The sequence below is a fragment of the Rhinolophus sinicus genome, linkage group LG12, assembly GCF_036562045.2.
Source record: "Rhinolophus sinicus isolate RSC01 linkage group LG12, ASM3656204v1, whole genome shotgun sequence".
Classification (NCBI taxonomy): Eukaryota; Metazoa; Chordata; class Mammalia; order Chiroptera; family Rhinolophidae; genus Rhinolophus; species Rhinolophus sinicus.
In genome coordinates, this window is record NC_133761.1 from 28,533,439 (window position 1) to 28,556,265 (window position 22,827).

At 35.7% G+C, this 22,827-nt stretch overlaps 1 protein-coding gene across 4 annotated transcripts in view; it reads left to right on the forward strand.

Moving 5' to 3' along the window:
* AZIN1 (antizyme inhibitor 1) overlaps positions 1 to 22,827 on the forward strand; it is a 31,028-nt gene that overhangs the window by 3,434 nt on the left and 4,767 nt on the right. For 2 of the 4 annotated variants that reach the window (XM_019711781.2, XM_019711784.2), the window contains exons 2-8: positions 1,267 to 1,404; positions 14,542 to 14,739; positions 16,702 to 16,875; positions 17,432 to 17,604; positions 20,090 to 20,224; positions 21,776 to 21,857; positions 22,225 to 22,299. In XM_019711781.2, coding sequence (XP_019567340.1) covers positions 14,638 to 14,739; positions 16,702 to 16,875; positions 17,432 to 17,604; positions 20,090 to 20,224; positions 21,776 to 21,857; positions 22,225 to 22,299 — 741 coding nt within the window. In that variant the 5' untranslated portion in view covers positions 1,267 to 1,404; positions 14,542 to 14,637. Of the gene's footprint in view, positions 1 to 1,266; positions 1,405 to 9,071; positions 9,218 to 14,541; positions 14,740 to 16,701; positions 16,876 to 17,431; positions 17,605 to 19,937; positions 20,225 to 21,775; positions 21,858 to 22,224; positions 22,300 to 22,827 lie in introns of all 4 variants that reach the window. The other 2 variants (XM_019711783.2, XM_074316244.1) reach the window with 2 other exon arrangements.

The window sequence follows — 22,827 nt, forward strand, 5'->3', positions numbered from 1 at the left end:
TAAGGTTATAATCACAGTTACATGCTGGTACGGGTTCTTGCCTCATCATCCATAAGTGTCATTGAGAGTGAGTAAATTCGTCTGGTAGATTGAAGGAGCATTTTACCTCCTGCATGTGTGACCTCCATCCTGGTTGAGATGAGATAGGCTTTAGATACACCTAGAATGCTCCTGAAATCTCTCAGATTCTTGTCCTTATAATTTCTAGTTTCATCATTTTTCTGGTTTCCTTCTTACCCTGTTTCCCCCAAAATAAGACCTAGCCAAACAGTCACCTCTAATGCGTCTTATATTAATAAGACTGGGTCTTAACATTAATTTTTGCTCCAAAAGATGCATTAGAGGTGATTGTTTGGCTAAGTCTTGTTTTCAGGGAAACACGGTATCACCCCTTTTCTATAATGGCAAATGCTGTTAGGTTATATTACTTTAAAATAGCAACCACTGAATTATGAATGGAAGTATGTATAGGTATAACAGTTTAGCTTAGGTTGTATGTCCAACCTATCAAACCATAATAAGTAATAACCATTGCTAAAACTTATTTAGCATTTTTTAGTGTGCCAAGCACTTTCACATTCATATGTTGTTTCTAGTGCAGTAGAGTAGCCGTAAGTCTAGAAAGGTTGAGTATGAGGAGGAGGTAAACCTTTAGAGGTCACTTGCCCAATGTATAAGGCAGTTCTCAAAAGTTATTTCACATATATAATGTATTAGCTAAGTCATAAAATCTTCTTATCTTTTTGGTATGTAGTGTGATTTTACACTTTAAGCAAGGAAGAACTTGGAATTTGGAGAGTAAGAAGTATTCTGGGTAGTTCCAGACTATAGATTATGTGAGAACATTATGCATATAAAGTCTTACCCATCAGGTGGGCAAGGGTACTGGAAATTTTAAAATTTTAGGCCACTTAGAAATTTGTGTTTTGGGGGACAAATAAAAGCAAAAATGAAACTAGACAAAGGCTGGATGGAAACTGAGTAGGTAGGTAAAGCAACTTGTAAGATGACCATGACATCAGGTTCTGTGAATTTTGTTACTGTAGCAGCTTGGAAATGCTTACTGTTTAAAAAGTACTTCTTGATAAACCCTTTGAAACCCAGTAAACATTTTGTGGATTTAATTAAACATTTTATTAAAACTTCATAAAATTTAAAAAGATGATTCCCACATTAATCTTAGATTCAATTTATCCTTCTTGAAGCACAACCTAACATTGTTTTTAACGTAGAACTGTATGCTACTACTTTTATTTCCTTTTTTAGGGCGTACTTTCTGACCAAGTATACAACTACCCAGAGGGCCTAGGAGAAGTGCTGTACAGAGAGCAGTTCGACTTCAACGCTGAGCCACCTTGGGAACCTAGCTGATGATAGGGGGGTTCCATCTCCTAACTTGTCCATGTAAGTATTTTCACATCTGTGTTGGGGGCCTTGTAAAATTGAAGTAGAGTTCTTGTTGCTCAGTCTTTTTCAAAACTTGAAATCATACTTACCTCTTAAAGTTCAGTGACCCTTAAAGCTCTTTAAAAGTTTTAAAATAGAGGAGTTACAGGTATGCTGATTCAGTTATATACATTGTTTACCAATGACTGGATTGATCAGTTAACATTTATTTTAAATACATAAGTATTAAATATATATTGTAGGCTAAGTTTTAGGAAATCGTATTAGTCTGAATTTTAACATAAGTTGTAGGGAGGTTTTTGTTTAGTTTTTCAATTTAAGGTGTGGGCAGTAGTTTATCATATTCAACCACTTCACTTGGTGGGTTCAATTATTTGGGCTTAATCAGGAAAAAAAATCAAAGACATTTTTGAATAAAACAAAAGATACTGCTCTCCATGCTACTCGCTGAAGCTAAGTCTCAGAGCATCCCATCTGAGAGGCGAATCTTCTTGTTTGTCTAATTATGAGTAACTTGCCAGACACAAAGTGGTTTCTAGAGTTTATGTTCTTTTTCATAAAATGACTTTATATAATGCCTAACTGGTAGTGGGAAATGGGTTGTTTTTAGAGTACTTAGTGAGAGATGAAATATGTATGTCTCCCAACACACTACCTTCCGAACAGATTTTCAAGGATCATTTTTTACTATATTTGATTTTCTATGTATGGATTTGACTTTTGCATTAAATCTCTGCAAAAGTAATTCCACAGTAAATTCTTTGAATTTGTGTTGTTAGGTTTGTGTGGTTCATTTTTTAAATTTATTTATAGATTTCTTGTTATTGAAATTTGGGTTTTGGTATTGAGGTTTGGATGTTTTTAAGTTGGTCAGAGACTTGGAGAGAGTAACAGTTGAAATTTTCAGGAAAGCTTAGGGTATCGATTTAGTGTTTCTTTAGTCTGATCTTGTTTAACAGATTTTATCAGAAGTGTTTGCTCTGTCAAATTAGGTAGCGTATGTTAAAGCAAACCGTTTCAACACATTTGATGTTACCCTGATATTACAATTTAAGACTCAGGTTTTTTCAAAGGCTAAAGAGAGAGGGCAAAAACAGTTTAAATAATATTAGGGTTTCTTGAAAGTTTCTGACTTAAAACCTATATTGGCTTTCTCCTAGCTATGTGAATTTGAGCAAATTGCTTATTTTTTAAAAATCACATTTGTAAAAGTTGAACTACAGCAGTTCCTTTAGTCCTAAACTGATAAAATGATTTATCTTTGAGTGTATTAACCACCCCTTGTTAATGTAATGTGGTCTTTGGAAAAGCAGCATTAGCATCACCCAGAACAAAAATACAGAATCTAGGCCCCACCCAAACCTGAATCAATCTGCATTTTAACTAAGAGGCATGTATGCATATTAAAGAGAAGTACTGTTGCCAGCATCTCAGTACCAAAGTCGGTTATCTTTTAAATTTTTTTTTTTTTATGATTTTATTGGAGAAGGGGAACAGGACTTTATTGGGGAACAGTTGTGTACTGCCAGGACTTTTTCCAAGTCAAGTTGTTGTCCTTTCAATCTTAGTTGTGGAGGGTGCCATTTAGCTCCAGGTCCAGTTGCCAATGTTAGTTGCCGGGTGCCCAGCCCACCATCCCTTGTGGGAGGAGAAGTCAAACCGGTAACCTTGTGGTTGAGAGCCCACTGGCCCATGTGAGAATCAAACCGACAGCCTTCGGCGTTAGGAGCACGGAGCTCCAACAGCCTGAGCCACTGGGCCGGCCCCATCTTTTAATTTTTGTTAGTCATCTGTTCTGCTTCCAACATATTTGATGTTTTCCCCTAAGTTGGCTGGAAATTTAAAGCTTTCCTGGAATGGGGTCTAGTTGACATTGTAGTCAAAAATAGATGGAAATTTCATGTTTTAAGGAAGACCATATTAAAAGATAGGCTTCTTTTCATTCAAGTCTCTTGCTTTAATGGAAATGTCACATTGCATTATTTAATATTTCTAGCGATGTTTCCTCTTAGACTTGAAAAACTCATATCAGAGCTGATTAATAAATGATTCTGCCAAATCAGGCGAAAGTAGTCTTTACTTAGAATATTTAATAGTATTGTAAAACTTGGGAAGTCTGTAGTTTCCTCCTCTTTGGCAGTGGGTGGGCACAGATAGAATGAATATGCAAAAGATTATTTATTCATGTTTTGTCAGCCAGAAGGACTGATTTTTTTTTTTTTTTTTTTTAATTTTTATTGGGGAACAGTGTCTTTTTCCAGGACCCATCAGCCCCAAGTCATGTCGTTGTTTTCAGTCTAGTTGTGAAGGGCACAGCTCACTGGCCCATGTGGGAATGAAACCAGTGACCTTGGTGTTACGAGCACTGCGCTCTAACCAACTGAGCCAACTGGCTGCCGCAGAGTGACTGATTCTTATTTATTATGCCCAAGTACAATATATATTTTGTTAAATGAAACTTTAGTACTTGATGCTGTGCTATAAAGCAACGGGTCCACATGTGCCTTATTCACATAATTCCAAAATCCAAAAAAATGAAGGAAAAAGTATTTTATAGCTTCCTTGATATGACCTAAACTGATTTGGGAACAAAAACTTGACCTGAATCTGAGCTGATTTTTTTTTTTTTAATCTTGATCCCATTTAGTGCTCATATTCCTAAACTTTGATGCAGAAATACTGTGATTACAGGGTGTTGTTGACTCATAGCCTGGAGAGTGATGCATAGTACATATGAAGTATATGTACTCTATACTACGGTTCTAAAATCTGAGCAATATTAAATCCAGAAAAATACCTAACTCCAAATGTCTCTTGACTAGAACAAGTAGAAATGGCAAGAGAAAATTCTACATTCAAGAAATGTCCTTAGATATCAATGGCAGTTATATTGGACATTGAAATCCTGAGATTAATTTTCTGTGGAACAACAATATTGTTTGGAAAACTTGAAGTCATTAATGGGACTTAACACACTGGCCTTCATGGAAAATACTTGGCACATAGCATTGCAGAGCGCATAACTATATGAACTGCTTAATACTCCAGTAGGATTTCTGTGCAAGTAGTCTAAGCTCTAGGACTTGGCTTCAGAGTTAGCTTTTTAAATCAGACCACCACCTAAATTTTGAGATAGTTTATTTCATTAACTATTTTGGAAACTGAAAGTTTCGTACATAATAAATTTTTTTCGTTCAAAACTTTTCCTCAGAATATGTGTATGATGTATGTAATATGTGACCACTATAAAAATATCTTGTCAAATACTTTAATGCCAATAATATCTCATTAACGAAGGACCTCTAATTGTGGAAAAGTTTTTTCCATGCCTTTTTAAAAATTCCTTAGGGCTCTATACTGGATTGATTTTGTCAGTGGGCTAGATTTTCAAGTTGTTTTAGTTATAGGTCTGATTGTAATTAATAAATTAGCCTAGTGGAAAATTTTAAAGACTAAATTCCAGAAAAGAATCTCTTTAAACCAACTGCTTCTATTAGCAGATCTGGTGATGAAGTCAGATTGAATTAATCATTAGCATATAACTTTTCATGTGGTGTGGTGTCAAAGTATAGAAAAGGGATTAAATTAATTGATTTGTTTAAATGGACTTCTAAAATTTGCTTGAAAATTTTAACTGGTTGTCATCAGTTGACTCTGTTGTTCATGTGGAAACTTCATAAGAGCATCAGCATTTTAAATATCCATGGTCTATCTCCTGGTGGTTAATATTTACATATGTTTTAATAGGACTTACTGGGCCTAAATGGTAGTGTTATTTTAACTAGGGAAACAATGTTCTTTATGAATTTACCGTTCCTCATGGTTTGCTGTTAATTGTTAGTAGGAAAGACAGGTTTTTAACTCCTGGAGAAAAGAAATTTTAGTTTTGGTGATTTAAGATTCTGTGATGTAAGCAAATTCAACAGTATATTCCTTAATGGTTGTTGGTGCTCTTTGAACAAAAAGCTGAACAAAACTATCATTGAAATAAATACACAGATTAGGGGCCAGTTTTTAAAGTATGGGTATCCCCTTGGCTTATATATGGTGGTAGTTGATAGTTCCTCATTGCTTAGAAGTAGCAAAAATGTATTCACATGTACAAGCACAATGTGAACAATAGCATGTTAATGGATAAAACGGTTTTGGGGGACATGGTATTCTTTCTTTGGGCAAATTTAGACTCTTATCTGGGAGGGCCAAAAAGATTGGACAGCAGGGTAGACCAATTTTTAAAGGGGATAAAATAGTTCTTGTGTTTATTATAGGAGACAGTTGAATCTAGAGAATTAATAGTGACTACCAATCTGTGTGTTCATTACACTCCATTTGCCTGGTCTTAGTTCAGAGTTTTTCAGTTTGTGGTTCCCTCCCCGCCAAAAAAGTAATTTTTGAGACACTTAATTCCAGTTAGGAGTAAATGACGTATTGTATAAAGTGTATCTTGTAAACCATAACATCTAGGTAAATGTTACTTGGCTGCTGCCATTCTAGGCTGACCATTGTTAAGGCTAAGGAGGCTGTTGCAAGTGAAGTACTTTCGTGTACTGATAAGGCCTGGGAAACATTTTTGTTTCTATCCCAGGGTCATACATACACACTTCAGCAATTTGTCACAAGCTAACTGGAGTAAAGATTTGGTAATTTTTTCTCAAATCCAGAGTTAGCCATCCTTTTCTTTAATCCAGTGAATAATGTGAAGAACACGGCATGAACAGAAAATACTGGACAGCACACTGAGTTGCAAGGATTAGGCCAATGAAGTTCAGCCTGCCCAGGCCAAACCAAGCCCACATGAGGTCTTCGATGCCTCTGACTGACTCGCAGCAGGAGTCAGTATAACAAACTATTGGAATGCTCTGATCTAAAATTTTTGCCTTTTCTTCATTATGTAAATACATTTCAAATCTCTCTTCAAGACTTCCTTGCTGTAGAGTTTTGTTACCTTTTGTTCCCTTAATATCTGGCTTTGTAGACTGGCATGGTGAATTGGTCTTTGTTGTCTTGAGCAAAGGTAATTGGGGTGGGGGGGTGGAATCTGTAACATGTGTGGCCCTGATCCTTGGTTTAAAAATTTGTTGTAAAAACAGGATCCTCTAGAACTACTCTGTTCAATACATACAGTAGCAACTAGCCAGATGGCTATTTAAATTTTAAAAATTAAACTAAATAAAATCTAAAATTCAGTTCCTCAGTTGCATGAGCCACATTTTGAGTTCTTGGGAGCGATATGTGGCTTATGGCTATTGTTTTGGACAGTGATAAAGAAAATTTCAGTCACCACAGAAAGTTCTGTTGAACAGCTCGCTCTAGGATAATTGTTTTTGTGAATGTGAGTAATATTGGCATAAAAATCTTAAAATACCTGTTAATAAGTATCATCAGAATTACACATTCTCTTTGTTCTTCGTAGATTTGTCTAATAAAACAAGTGTACCTTAACTGTAGGGACTTCCCGGTTTTATATTCTAATTGAATTCTTTAGTTGCCTAGCATGTTCTTAGGATACAATTCTATTAAGACTTTATGTGCTCATAAAAACTGAAATTAATATTAGGCTTATGTTGAATATATGACTAGTTTGGTTTGTCTTTTTTTTTTTTTTTTTTTTTAACTATTTCTTGGTTCTTACGGCAAGGATCCTCTGATGGCCAGTTTATAAAGAGCTTCTGAATAAGTATAGTATCTTCTTAGTTCATCATCTGGGTTCAACATGTTTGGCACGACCAAAAATAGGATTGGATATCCTAGTATGTTCAACATGGACACAAAACATGTTCAACAAAACTCCCCTAAATAAGCTGTCCTCAAAATGAGCAGTATTTACTACCTTATATTCATGAAGAGCACCTTAAAGGTGAAGAAGAAAAAGGAAAACAAGAAAAGACTTAAAAACCATTTTTCACTAACTTAGCAATTCTATTCTCAGGTATGCGGACCTAGACCCTGGTGCCTGGACCGATGCTACTTAAACTGCCAGTCAGCAGGATAGACTCTTGTACCAGAGTGTAAAGTAGCACACTGCCCTTTTTTACATAAATAATTGTAAGAAATTATATCATAAATACAGGAAAAAATGGGAAATAATTCCTAGGTCTAGTTTGGATAGATAAATGTGATATGTCTATACAGTGGAATACTAAACAACAATGGAAATTAATGGACTCCACTTACATCTGTCTGCGTGGAGGAATTAATGCTAATGTTGACCAAAAGTCAGTTATGGCAGAAAACAGTAGTGATTCTATTCATAGTTCAAAACCAGTAAAGCCAAGAATAGAACTTTTAAATGATAAGGGAATGATGATTAGAAAAGTATGAAAGAATATGGATAGAACTATTAAATAATAAGGGCACGGAAGAATAGAACTATTAAATAAGGGAATGATGATTAAAAAAGTATGAACATGCTTATTCTAGGGTAGATGCAACCACTGCCACCTGGGAAAATGTATGGGGGCTTCTAAGGTATTATTCAGTCTATTTCTTAACTTGGTATTTGCTGCAGTACTTGTATTGCACATGTGTTATGTATCATAAAAATAAGTTTTCCTCTTGGAGAGGTGACATCTACTCTAAGGTAATCAAAATAGTAATTAAGTGCATTTGTTTAAAGGGTTATTCGCTTTGCTGCACCAAGAAAATTAGAAATTAATATGGTGATATATTTCCTGTTCATGTTGTTTTACAATAGTCATTAATGTTACATCTTAATTATCAAAAGGGATTTTTCTCCTCCAGAAAAAAATTTAGTCTTCACATCAAATACTTATATTTTTATATTTACTGCCCAATCTGGTCAGTTCCACATGCAGAAGTATACTGCTATGAAAATCCCATAGTTCGTTTTCTCATTAAGGTGTATTTTAGAATTTATTGTGAGGTGTTTCATGGGGCAACTTTATACAGGCACTTCAAACTTAGCCTGTTGGGCTCATTACCTTTAGGGTCTTTTTTCCCTTTTATATTTATCCTGTTCATTCTTGTTCTCATCTGTCTTTTAAAATAATTCTTGAGCAGTCACTTTTAACATTCTTCCTCTAGGGTTTCTCAGGTTTTTTCCAACCTCATCACCTGAAAAATAAGTTTAGGGGTGTTTATTGCCACTAGTGACTTTCTTCTTACTGTCAATTGAAGCAAACCCCATCCTGATTATCCTCAATGTAGGTTATTACTATTATCCATCACTTATTTTGGGTCCAATATGGCAAGACTGGGACTTCTTACCTACCAGTTCCAGTATGTAGCTTCCTGAAACGACTTTTTTTTAGTGGTTTAAACCTGGCGTCACATCTGTAGTGCGAAAGTCATCTTTTAAAAGCCTCTCTTAATACTCTTTTGCCCAGTTATTTCTAAAGGTATTCTGTATGGTAAGTAACATTTTTCTGTTGGAGGTAGAGTGCAGAGGTGACTTGGATAGCATTGTGTCTATTTTTAAAACAGATGAGTGCTAAGTCATCAAATGCTGGTGTAAAACAAAAAGGTAGACATGCCCTTAGGCTTCTTCAGAGCAATAGTATAAATTTCCAAATATCTCAAGTTCTCCTTTTTAATAAGTAAAAGTCCTTTTAGAAAAGTGGTTGGTGTATTAAGGTTGGGTTTCCTGCTTAGATGTCTCTGAAACAGTACTCTCAACCTTTCAGCTCTCCCTGTTCTACTTCCAGGGAGGTCTTCACTTCAGAAATCCAAGACTCATATTCATCCAGCCTGGTGTCAAGTGGGCTGTTGCTGCCAGAATTATCTTGTGATTATTTGAGAGATGTGTCAGTTTCTTCTGAAGTACAATCAACTATAGAAGCCTTTGTAGCAGGTGTGTAACAAGGCAAGTGCCCAGCTGCTGCGGCCATTACTCTTGGAGCTACCTTCTCGATGAACATGAGGACTCAGCGGCCTCATGAAAGGCTCCGGGGAGAGCAATGTGCAGTTCTTTGGAGCCTTATATATCTTTGGCAGCTCTTCATAAAAAATGTATTATCAAAAATACCAGTATGGAGGTATATATTAGGAATGTTCAATATTTTTTTCTTCCTAGTTATAGTGTCCAAGAGGAAATTACTTACAAAAGTAGTATTATGATTATAGCAGTTGTACTAGTGTAAAATACGCTGAGCTTTCTTTCACCATATATTGATAAGGTGTTGGGATGTGAAAATAGCTGAAAGGCTCTTGTGAGTGGAGAGTGCTTCCTACTTCCTTTTTTTTTTTTTTTTTTTTTTTTTCAAATTATTGGGGAACAGTGTTTTTCCAGGACCCATCAGCTCCAAGTCAAGTCGTCTTCAATCTAGTTGTGGAGGGTGTAGCTCACTGGCCCACGTCGGAATTGAACCGGTGACCTTGGTATAATGAACACTGTTCTCTAACCACTGAGCAAGCCGGCCGCCCACTGGCAGCTCAGCTCCAAGTTCAAGCCACTATTTCTCACTGACCCATGTGGGAATTGAACTGGCGACCCCGGTGTTACGAGCACTGCATTCCAACCACCTAGGCAACCAGCTGCCCTCCTACTTCCTATTTTATCTTTTCATAAAAAAAACTTCAGAACTGCTATAAAAAATTTGCTTTTAAGTTTTAAAGCAATTTGGAGAGAATGTAACATTTACATAAGGTAGAGTTTCTGCAATTTAAAGTAAATAATTCAATGTCCACCAGCACCAGACTAGGGTATGTAATGGTCCATAATGTGTTGGAGCCAGTAAGTCAGTCCTGGTTCTGACTTAGCCATAAAAAGTGGTGCGGTGTCTTGATAATTTTACCCAGGATGGGAGCATTGGGCAGCTTGGCATTACCACCTGGGTCTGAGTCTGCGTTCGTGATGGAGAGGTTGCTGGAAATTCCTTGTGGTTAAAATTGAGATGGCTTAACTTGGCAGATCTGGCATACAGTATAAACTCTGCTCACCCCCAACATGTGCACACTTCATTCTGGCTTTCTAGAACTTGTGCTACAGGTTTTAACATATCATTGCCAAGTAACTTTAAATGCCTCTTGAAAATATTTTAGCAAAATATTTCTTTAGTGCTTTTAAGTAAGGCAGACATGTAGAACATAAATCTTCCTTTGTGTGACAGTGGAGCTTTAAGTATTTCAGCTAAGAAATACTTAAAGCATGTTAAGAAAATTGTAAGCAAATAGTCCTGGAGGTATGATTCTGACTGCTGCTTGGGACTTCTTGGCGGGGGGGGGGGGGGGGTGAGATACAACATTGGGGATAGGAAAGGCTCAGTAAAGATCAGCCCACCCTTAGCCACCTACTTAATACTTAAGCCTTTTCAATTATTGGAAATACTTGGTTTCCAAGTGATATTTCATTTGAACAAAAGGGATTGTTGTCTCAGTATATTAGAAAACCTCTCTCCTGAGGGTCTTTCTGTTTTGCAGATTGTTCTGAGGAATTAGTTTTTTCTGGGCATAGCTTTTAGTATTTAACAGTATCTGACAGTGAGCTTTGTATTTACATATGGGTCACTTATGTATCAAGGTTTTGGGCTCCCTTTAAGAATGGAAGATGAACGATGTTTTTCAACAGACTTCAATGGAGTTTATTGCTGTTACCAGTATCCCTAATTTTAAAGAGGTGTGAAGTCTTTGTCTGTTTCTGAGCATCTGCTCTAGGCTAGGAATTATAGGAATGTCAAAACCTTCAGGGAACATCTAAGAAGATAAGTTGAGATAGAACTCACTTATTTTTACATTCACCATCTGTTAAGTATAGGCTTTATTAGTATTGGTTTTAATCAGCTTATTGCAGTGCTCAGTATAAGGAAGTCAAGTAATACTATATTACTATGTCTGTTTTAGTGATTTAAATGTCAGTCCCTTAAACCTTTTTGCTCTTTTTCCATTAGAGTCCTTTTGTGAATCAGCTAGGGATGGGTAAACTAAACCTATGGTTACTTCCGAATTTAGAGTTCCATTTCAATGATGATAATATAGTCACTCCACAAGCACTGTATCTTTTAGAGCAGGGAATGCTTTCTAATATTTTTATTCATGTTGGTAGTACCATTATTTGTCAACTGTTTTAGCTTGGCCTTCAGTTAATGCTTAAAATTATTTCACTTCTACAAAAGTCAGATTAGACAGAAAGCAGATTAACAGTTAGCTGAGGTGGAGTTGGGGGTTTAGGGCAGAAGGGACGTGGGGGAACTTTATGGTGGTGGTGGTTACCCAGGTGTACACATTTGTCAAAATTGGATGCACATTATTGCATAGAAACTGTTGATAAGGTTGATTAAAAAAGGAAAAATAATTATTTTTCTTTAAAGTTTATTGGGGTGACAATTGGGAAAAAGAATTTCAATTTTGGGATTTACCTGAGAATTAGTCAAAAGATACGGAAGGAACAAGGTTAAACTAGAAAATAGTCATATGAGAAAAGGTTAAAAGGCTATGAATGAGTAGGTATGATAGGGTATTGTTATACCATATTTGAATAAACTTAGTTTACTAACAACTATGGGAATTTATGTCTGAGAAATGGTTAATAGATAATAGGAAAATTATAAAGCTCTATCAAAGAAACTGATAGTTGGGTTTCCAGAGAAGGAATCCTGTGTTTTCTAGGGATGGGATGCTGGGGACACAGGTGTTTCCTTTTATCTGAAACATTTCATCAGCATCTCTAAAGGCTAGCCTAATTAGTTCTGTGCCTCAGTGTATTCAACTGAAAAATGGGGCTACTACTTAACAGTGGTTTTTAAGGGTTAAGAGAATTAATATCATATAGATGATGTACTTAGAACACTGCTTGGCACACTGCTATAAAAAATATTGTCTGTGGATTTAAGCTCATTTAGCAGGCAGTGAGAGTTGAACCCTATAGATTATGTAGATTGAAAATAGTTAACGGGAAAGTCTTTATCCCTGTGACCATACTATAGAAAAAGCTCTCTGAAGAATGGGCATTCAGCAGGTATGATTGGATGGAATAGGCGTGGTGTTTTTCTAAGTATTGAGGAATCGGATGTTAGAGGACAATTACCCTTTCGTAAGCGCTGTAGCTATAGGAAATTGAGATTGATCTTGTCCTGACTTTAAAAGCTAGACTTCTTGAATTTAGCAGCAGTCAGTGGTCCATAATTGATAACCCAAGGTCCCCAAGTAAGTACTACATATATAGTAGAATATACTTAGGACTCTCACGAACTAAGAGACTAGATTAAAGATCTTGATTAAATTATTTTTTATCATCAATAGGGTAAATAAGTGAAAGCTGTTTTGCCAGAAAGTTGTGATGCAACTTAACAAAGTTCCTACCATACTCTTTTTACAATTAAATATTTGTGTTGCTTAAAATAAAGATGTATTCTCAAGCCTAAAATATCTACTTTCTAGACATAGATTTACACCAGTCCTGCTGTATACAAACTTTAGGGAATGTCCAGGCTACCATTTGATTACTACATAAGTATTAGGTCACATGAAGTAAGCTTAAGTTAACTCCTTTGGTAAAATAAAAATATCTTCAACTTTTCAGTTTCTGCCATTTCATGAAGGAGATTGATGAGCTGAACTGAATGTAATCGGCTTTTTGGGCAAGAAGTTAGTGTTTTAAAAAATGAAACTAAGTGTTTGTATTTCATGAAACTTAACTAGTATTATTATGACTTATTGATGAGCTCGATGCAACCAAAAAACTGACACTTTGGGAAACATTGAAATGGTGTATACTTTTAAGATGCAGGATATTACCCAGGGTGAACACTAGTATAGAACGGGGTTTGGGGGATGAAAAAGAAGAGTCAAAGACAGGAAAGGCTGCAAGTTTTAAAATAGGTTGCCAAGAGCTGGTCTGTATCCCTTGTTAATGTGGCAAGCAGAACTCAATGAGTAAGTATCCTGTCTGGGGGACTTGCTTTGTTTATGGACTTGATCTTAAAAGAAATTCTTGCCTAAAGGAACGTAAGGACCAGTGAATTCAGCAAAAAAGATAAGGCTTTATCTCTGTGTGTGATGCTCCAAAGGAAAATGGGAGATGGGGGGGGGGGCAGGGAAGGGTTGATTGGAAAGGGGTTGGATTTAGTCTGATTCCTTTTAAAAAGCAGTTCTTAGTAAATAGTTTAGGATGTACAGCTTATATACCTAGTTTCAAATTACCTTGGCATTTTTATGTTCATAGCAATTGGTAACTTAATTTTAATTCTATTCTGAGCCAACACTTAAACCTTTTTTTTTATTCATTTGCTATATAATTTTTAACCACAACTTTTCGAGAAACTTAAGATAGTTAACTTTAGAAAAATTGACCTGGGATCACACAGCTGTTAAATAACACAACCAGGTTCTGACTTTTAGTTCAGTTAATGTTTTCATCAAACCAACCCATCTCATAAGAGACATACACGGCTAACTTGACCTGCTGTGTTTCCCTGAAAATAAGACCTAGCCGGACAATCAGCTCTAAAGGTGTCTTTTGGAGCAAAAATTAATGTAAGACCCGGTATTACATTTCATTTTATTAGACACGGTCTTAAGACTGGGTCTTACATTAATTTTTGCTCCAAAAGGCACATTAGAGCTGATTGTCCAGCTAGGTCTTGTTTTTGGGGAAACACAGTAGATAGGCAGTCTGTAACAAAGCTACGTACAGATTGTCCCCTAAAGTTACCCTCCACCCCCACCTATTTCTATTAACTTTCATTTCTTGAATTTTATTTAGAAGACATACACCTGCAGATACCTGGTAGTGTGCTGTTATATAGCTGGCAGTGTATTGAAATTTAGTATTTCAATTTTGGGACTGCAGATACTCAATTCACTAGCTTTCTTAAAACTGGTAAAATTGTATGTGTTATGGAAGTGAGTAAATTTGTACGTTACAGAAGAACCACAAAACAAGATGAATACTAGGTCTGCAACTCTATGTAAGTAAGGTGACCATATTGACTTGCAATAAATTGTGCACATATGTAGCTTATCCTCTCAGAATTATATATTGAGCTTTTAAAAAATGTGTAAAATACACATTCACTTTAAAGTAGACACTAAAGGATATTAATGATCGAGTGTTTCTGAAACTGGTGAGTGGTCACACCCATTCACTAAATTAGGCACTTAGCACACTTTCATTGACAGCTCACCTTAAATTTAACTAGTGAAATAATACAGATTTTGAAATAACTTCTATTTTGGCAGTTTGTTGCATATTCTAAGGACCCAGACATAAGGCTTGGTGGCCCTTCTCTTGTTTTTCCTGGTTTATGACTTTCGGCTTTGTGGAATACGGCTGAGATGAAAGGATTTATTGACGATGCAAACTACTTCATTGGCCTGTTGGATGAAGGAACAAACCTTGGAAATGTTATTGATAACTATGTTTATGAACATACCCTGGTAAGTGCACCGTCTCACATTTCTCAGGTATTTGAAATCCAAAACATCAGTTCCAAAATGTTAATCTGATAAAAGTACCTTGTCAGATGTTACCTTTTCCAGGTTATCTTGCTTTCTAGGTTATCTTAACTCGACACTCTCCACCTCCCTTTAAATTTACACTGACTGCTTACACTCTACTGCCCCAAGTGTCACCTTCTATAGAATCATATTCACTGCTATTTAAGATCATTATTTTCATTTTGTACTTATTGAATTATTTTTGTTTATCACCTTACTGATAGAATTTGTTTCTTTTTTGGAGCTTATTTCCTATATTCCCCAAATTGGTTGGATTGTTTTCATGTTACTCTGGTATTCAGGGATAGGATACCAAAAAGACTTCTCTCCTCTTGACCTTTACAGATTTGCTCATTTATCTACCACACCCCAGTAAATTTCCTTTATTCCTGTCTTCCTCTGCCATGAAAATTCTTGGGGGAAAGAAATCTGCCACTTGTCATACTGTCGAATCAGTGTTATGGTCAAACCATTCTTCAGTTAATTTTCTCGTGTCACTGGGAACCTCCTGGAAGTATGCTGACCTTTCTCTTAGTTACTTAACTTCCACAACATTCTTGGGTCAACTATGACCTTTGAAATACTCTTTTCATCCATTCTTGTCGTATAGTCTAAATTATCACACCTTCGGTAGCATTTATTGAGGATTAGGCCTCAACTCTGTTCTCTCCTAGCAATCTTGACCTAACTCTGGCCCGAGGGGAATTACAACTGAATGTCTTGGTGGTTTTTTTGTTTTTTAAATCCCAGTTCTCTTGCTGGAACCTGTAATTGCCTCATTTTTACATTAAAGTAAAAATAAAATTTCTGTCTCCAGAACATTAGGAATAGCATGTCTTGTAAGGATAAGGTAATTTCAGTATAACTCCCATATCTGCCACACATAACCTATAATTTCCAGTCATATCTATGGGGGATGACAAAAAAATGTATACATGTGACTTGTGTTCATCTTTTGTTAACGGTGGATATTGAGTATTACAATTTTAATGCAGTTTTTTCCTTTCTTAAAATGTGTATACATTTTTTTGGCACCCTCCATATTTCCTGGCCAGTATGTTCCAGTAATGTACATTTTCAAATAATGTGTTCAAAGAGTAGGAAGCAGTAGAATTGTCTTCATGGCTTTTTAAACGGTATTTGAATGTTGTATATTCTAAATAAGATTATTTTGTCTTCCGATCAACATTGAGTAATTGACATATTACAGTCATCTCTCTACCCCTAGAGTAGCCACAACTTTAAAATCATTACAGATCTCTCCCAAATCGCTACTTTAATTTTCTTTTGAGGGAAGAGTATTTTTACTAAGGTTTATCTAATATTTAGTACCTTGTGTATTTTAAATTTTATTTTGTCATTCTCTATGCACAACTTTGTCTCCTTAAAAATAGGTTCCCAGTATAGTTCCTCCCTTGTTTTACCATCTTGTCATTAGGTACAGCTTATAATGGAGATATGTAGCTTGTTTTGTTTAGCATTCCTGATAACTCACTGTGTTAGGAGATTAGATCCTGAACTGCTGATGTAGGCCTATTTTAAACAGTAGCAGAGAGCATGGATAGAAACAGGTGATCTCCTTCCCTCTATTCCCAAAAAGTAAAATGGAAGCAATTCTAAAATAGAAAGTCACTATAATATTTTCAAATCAAAGTAGAGATTATTTATATGCCAGCATAGCACAGCAAAAAGTCAAGTTTAAAATAAACAGATGTGTTTAGATTTTCCTTTGTCATCTGCTCAATCTAGCTTAATAACTCTTCACATACCTTAAATGTAGTAGTGTATATAAATGTATGTTTTGGCTCATTTGTGGAGGTAAAAGGGAATTCTTTCCTACTTATTTGGTACTCTATTTTCAATAGTTCTGATTGTTTTCTTTTTTTTTATAACCATAATAAGACAGGGAAAAATGCATTTTTTGTGGGAGATCTTGGAAAGATTGTGAAGAAACACAGTCAATGGCAGAACGTAGTGGCTCAAATAAAGCCATTCTACACGGTAAAATGCAACTCCACTCCAGCTGTACTTGAGATTTTGGCAGCTCTTGGAACTGGATTTGCTTGTTCCAGTAAAGTAAGTAATTTCTGTGTTTTTTTAAAACTATTTTGTCCCTCAACTGCAACATTTTAAAATTCAGTTTAACTTTGGTTACCCACAGCAATAGGAAAATTGCAAGGAACTTTTTTTGGATGAGTTTTTTTGTGTGCGTGTATTTTTTTTTAACTCTTATTTAAATTGGCAGCCTAATGGAAATTTATAAACTTTTAAAGTGTACCAAAGAAAGGAAAGTTTCAGTGATATGAAACTTTGAAAAGTTTTCTTTATCTTTAATCAAAAACCATTCTTAGGCTACAGCTAGCTAGACCAAGTTACTTCTGATGACAAGCAAAATAATCTAAACTATGAAATTTCTCTAATGGTAATATACCATTTTAAAGATTGTTAACACAGTGGTGTGGTAAGTCTATGCTTACTACAGAATGTGAACTGTGACATTATGTAACCCTAATTGAACCTCATATAATTTGAATTTTAACCAAAAAATAAAAAGAATAAGATAGTCATTGAATGAAAAGTAACCGTAATTTTGACTGTTAGATGACACTGTTTAAAATCTATTTTTTTACAGACTGAAATGGCTTTAGTGCAAGAATTGGGTGTATCTCCAGAAAACATCATTTATATAAGTCCTTGTAAGCAAGTGTCTCAGATAAAGTATGCAGCAAAAGTTGGAGTGAACATGATGACATGTGATAGTGAAGTAGAACTGAAGAAAATTGCACGTAATCATCCAAATGCCAAGTAAGTGTAAAACTAAGTAACTGAGGAAATTGTTACTTGCTTAGGCTTTGGGTTTGTCTTTAGCCTGGGGAAAGGAGGCATTTATGTAGAACAATGATGTGTATTATTATTTTATTTCAAAGTTTCTATGTGGCTGCCTACTTCTGACTCTTCATGTGGAGTTGAGATAGGATAAGGGCAGTTTGGGGTATGAATTTATAATATTTAATTCAAGGAAGAGGATGTGGTTGGTAATAATCAAATTAGGGCCACAGCTGTATTTTCATAACCACATTAACCCTGCTAGTTACTTGTCATGTTGGGAATAGGATGTATTTGGTCAGCTTTTCTTCCTGGTTAACTTAGTGATTTGAGGCATTTCTTAAAGGCCCACACTGCTCTTTGAGCAGGAAGTATAAATTTTTTTTAACTTATTGCTGTATGCATCCCAAGATTTTTTTAATAAAATGTTTTGTTTTGAAAAGAAAACTTTTTAAAGGCAAAATTAATGTCATGAACTGGTATGTCAAGAGGACTTCAGAATATACTAAAAGTGTACTGTATTAGCATGACATTGCTTGCTTTGAATGAGTTATTGTATATGTTCTATATTCCTGAAAATGTATGTCACATCCATATTTTCTTTGTATATCTACAATTTTCTTAGTGACTTTAATAGTATTCTTAGAACGGTGTTTCTGATAGAATTGACTACCCTGAAATTTTTTTTCTTTTTTTTTTTTTTTTTTTTTTGGATAAAGGGCTCTTGGGGAAATTATAGGGAAATACAAGGTGTGATCAATAAATACTGTGAATGTTTAAATTTTAAGAAATGTATTACAGGGGTGGCCAGGTGGCTCAGGTGGTTGGAGCGCTGTGCTCCTAACACTGAGGTCGCTGGTTCGATTCCCACATGGTCCAGTGAGCTGCGCCCTCTACAGCTACATGGAGAACAATGGCTTGACTTGGAGTTTGCAGGGGTGGGGGGGATAAATAAAATAATAAAAAAATCTATTACTGTAAAAAGACACATTGCCATTAATCCCCCTCAAAATACTCCCCCTTGCTTCGAACACACTATCGCATCATTCTTGCCACTTTCTGAAGCAGTTCTGAAGTCCTCTTTCCTGAGTGTCTTTAGTTGCGCTGTCATGGTTGCCTCGATGTCCTCAATCAATTCAAAACGTTTGCCTTTCGTGGTCATTTTGACTTTGGGGAAGAGCCAGAAGTCGCATAGTGCCAGATTTGGTGAATAAAGTGGGTGAGGGTACACCGTAATGTTTTTATTTGACAGAAACTGCCATACCAGAAGCCATGTGTGACACGGAGCATTTTGTTGTGATTAGAATAATAGTGAATGCTGCTGCCGAGTGCCATCCAACAGTAAGGCAGGGATCTTCAATACAGGAAGTGGTTCATCGAACCTTAGTAACAGTGTGTGACAAGTTTCAACTTGTTCGCTGCAGTCAGTCGGGTGTGAGCTACGGTTGAGAGAAGGTGTGTTTGAAAGTGTGCTGTAACTCATCATCATGACAACGCTCAGAATCACACATAGCTTCTTGTATACAGCAATTTCTCTCAAAAACATTACAGTCTTTTACTGGAATAATTTTTTTTATTTGAACATTCATTGTATTGTTTGATCACACCTCATACTTGTCTCAAAAAAAATCTTCCTCTTTGATCTTCTGAAGATAAGCCCTGATTTGGAGTGTTTGCTGTGTTAAATTGTAAACTGAATGGTACATTCTTGGTAGAGTTGATTGTAACCATAGGTACAATAATTTTGCTTTTATCAGACTTGCCCCCTCTGATCATCAATCATTCATTTAGGACTTCCTTGGGAAAACTGTTTTACAAATAGCATTTGTATATTTACAGTTTTTAGTGGTTTGTAATTACTTAATGATCTCCGGACAATCTTGATCGTTTTGTCTAGATTGTCATGGTTTGGAAGGAAATACCAAATAGGTTATTATCGGTAGTCTAAAAGGCTGCTGTTTAAACATAAAATAACTCAGAGGTGCCCAGTTTTTTTTGTTAAATGTCTGATTAATAGGCATATATAGAATAAGTGAGTGAAGGTTAGCTAGCTAGAACAATTTGGGAAATTTCAAACATGTAAAGCCCTGATACTTTTTATTGAAAGACAATGATGGCATTGCTATTCAATTTAGTCTTTCTAGGTGGATTTATAGACTGATGGACTTCATTTGAAAGTAATGTCGTCTTTCATTACAGAGCTCTACCGACTCTTGCTGCTACAACAGTCTTAACTTCCTGCATTTTTCCATATTCCCATCCTTGTAAGCTTCATGCTTTAGGCCCTAATTGCTAGTTTCTTCTCTATACAGGATTGTTTTTCATTAGGTTCACTTGATTCATCCGTCGCTGGATTTGGGAGCATTGGCAACATAATCAACACACTTCCTACAACCTTCAGGCTTCACATGTGCTGATGATGATGTAAACCAACTGTGCCCCAATCATCTTCCCCTTCTCTTAGGGTCTTACTACATATTGCAACAGAAGATAATATTGGAGGCGAAGAGGGTAACATGAAGTTTGGCACTACCCTGAAGAACTGTAGGCATGTTTTGGAATGTGCAAAGGAACTTGATGTCCAAATTATTGGGGTTAAGTGAGTATTTGTCTTAAACTTCATTTTATGGTGATAATCTATATCTTTTTAATCAAAAAGATTAAAAAGATTTAAGATACTGATTTAAGATTTCATTTGTATGAACTCTAATAAATTCAACTTTCAGTTTAATATATATGTATATTTTTTTTTCTTTATTTAGGAAGAACTAATGTGCTTTGTCCTTCATACTATTTTATACCTGTACCTCCCCTTTCCCCATTAAAGAGATAAAATAGTAAATAAAAGTTTCTGTTAAGTTAGTCATTTAAATCACCTTTTAAATTTTACTAGAATTCTAATGAATACCATAATGGCATTCAACTTGTAAGTTGTAGGTATCATGTTTTTTCTTTTTCCCATCCTTAAGACTTTTATCATCTCTTAATGACGGGGGGTAGGGGGGCACTTGAATAAATCAGCACTTTGTTTTACCCTCTCAATTTCATATGTGAGGAAACAGACCCAGAAAGATTTAATGATATGATCATCTCAGAAAGCCCCAAATTTTCTGAGTTGCCAGTCTATTGCTAGTCTCACTATAGTACAAGATTTTGCTTTTTAAAAAATTGTTCATAAGATTAATAAAGAATCATCACTATTAAATCACCACTTTGTGATTTAATATATATTTGAGAGTTTTCATATTTCAACTACATTCTATTTTTTAAGTTAACAGGAAAATTCACTTTCAGGGTGTGTACTATGAATTTTAACGGACTTATTGTGTAACCACTGCCACAATCAGGCACAGAATCATATTTGAATTAAATTTAAATATTCTATTCTGAATCTTTATCACTTAAGTAATGTTAACAAGTATCAGTAATAGCTGAATTAATGTTCATTTATTTCGCAATAAACATTTTTATATTGTGTCAGATAAAATCATACATTGAAATTAAAGGTTTTGTAATCCAGTTTTTTTTTCTGCCCTTCCCCCCATTCAAGTCTTTGTTTCTAGTCTAGTTGTGTAGGACACAGCTCCCTGGCCCATGCTGGTATTATGAGCCTTGTGCTCCCCCCAGCTGAGGCAGTCAGTCGGTCGGTCGGCCACTCACGGTGGCACATGGTAGCTCGTGGCAGCACTCAGCAGCCCACAGCAGCTCACGCCAACCTCCAGCTGCTCATGGTAGCGCAGCTCACTGGCTCATGTGGGAATCAAACCGGCAACCTTGGAGTTAGGAGCACGGCGCTCCAACCACCTGAGCCACCAGGCTGGCCAGATACCCAGTTTTCTTGGTGGTGCTTGTTACTTTACCATATATACACAAAAGTATGCCTCACCCCAATCTGATAGCTATGAATCATGACTGATAGCTCATTGTTAAAAAATTGGTTATAAAATTACAGTATTATCCAAACACTGGCTTTTCTAAAAAGCCCAGGTATTATTACTTGATAATTAGAGGCTAGTACTTCTCATACTAAATACCTGGTATTAAGTTGAATACTTACTGTGTCAATATGGTGAATGAGAATTAAAAGGAATTATAAAAAGGACCTCTAAAACTTGCTGCTGCTTTAAATTTATTACTCTCTTTCTTTCAGATTTCATATTTCAAGTGCTTGCAAAGAATCTCAAGTATATGTACATGCTCTGTCTGATGCTCGATGTGTGTTTGACATGGCTGTAAGTTTTTCCTTAAATTATTTTTAAAGCCAGGATGTTGTTTAAGACTACCTCTGAAGTATTCTCATTATAGTAAGACACATTATTTTTTATAATGTAAGCAGAGTTGCATACTGTCACATTTTTTAAGTGGGTGAAGGGATGAAAGAGTAATTTACTTATCTATAAGATAGTACAAACAACGTCAGAAAGCTAATATACATAACATTGAATTAATCTGCTTCTGTTAGAAACCAAAAACTTGGCTGTACTAAAGGTCAGAACATATTTACCTCCTTGGGAGGGTTTTTTCCAAATGGCTCTGTATCCATTACAATTTGGAAAAGCATTTAAAAGTGTTTTTGTTTGTTTTTTTCTCCATCTCTAGGAAGAATTTGGCTTCACAATGAACGTGTTAGACATTGGTGGAGGTTTCACAGGATCTGAGTTTCAATTGGAAGAGGTAAAATTTGCTCACTGGGTAGACATACTGGAATAATCTCTCTTCTTTGCTACTTAAGTGGTAGATGCTTTAACTAGAGTTCTTACAGTGGCAGGGGCTAAAAGCCTGTAAGATTTGTTTAAAATTTTATTCTGAAAAAATGAATAGGCAGTGAGTAGCTAACTTTGAAAATCCATTCAGTTTAAAAATATTTTGTACTCTATAGCATAATTTTATCACAAAGTTTCTGTTCAGTTGTGCTTATACTTATATGGGGTGGTACTTCATGGCACAAATTAATTCATAACTTGGAAATCTTTACACCATGTTATTAGCCAGATGTACTTCACTCCTTACCTTCTTGCCCTGTCCTCCTTCCCACATTCTGTAATATCTAGAAACTGATGTGAAATTTTGCGCCTTTGTTGCTAGTGATAGAGACAGAAACATGACTTTAAATATTTAATCACCAGTAGGTATTTGCCTTTGGAGTTGTGATTTTTTTTTTAACTAATGCCATTTTGATAGTTACAAAGTAAATTCTGATGA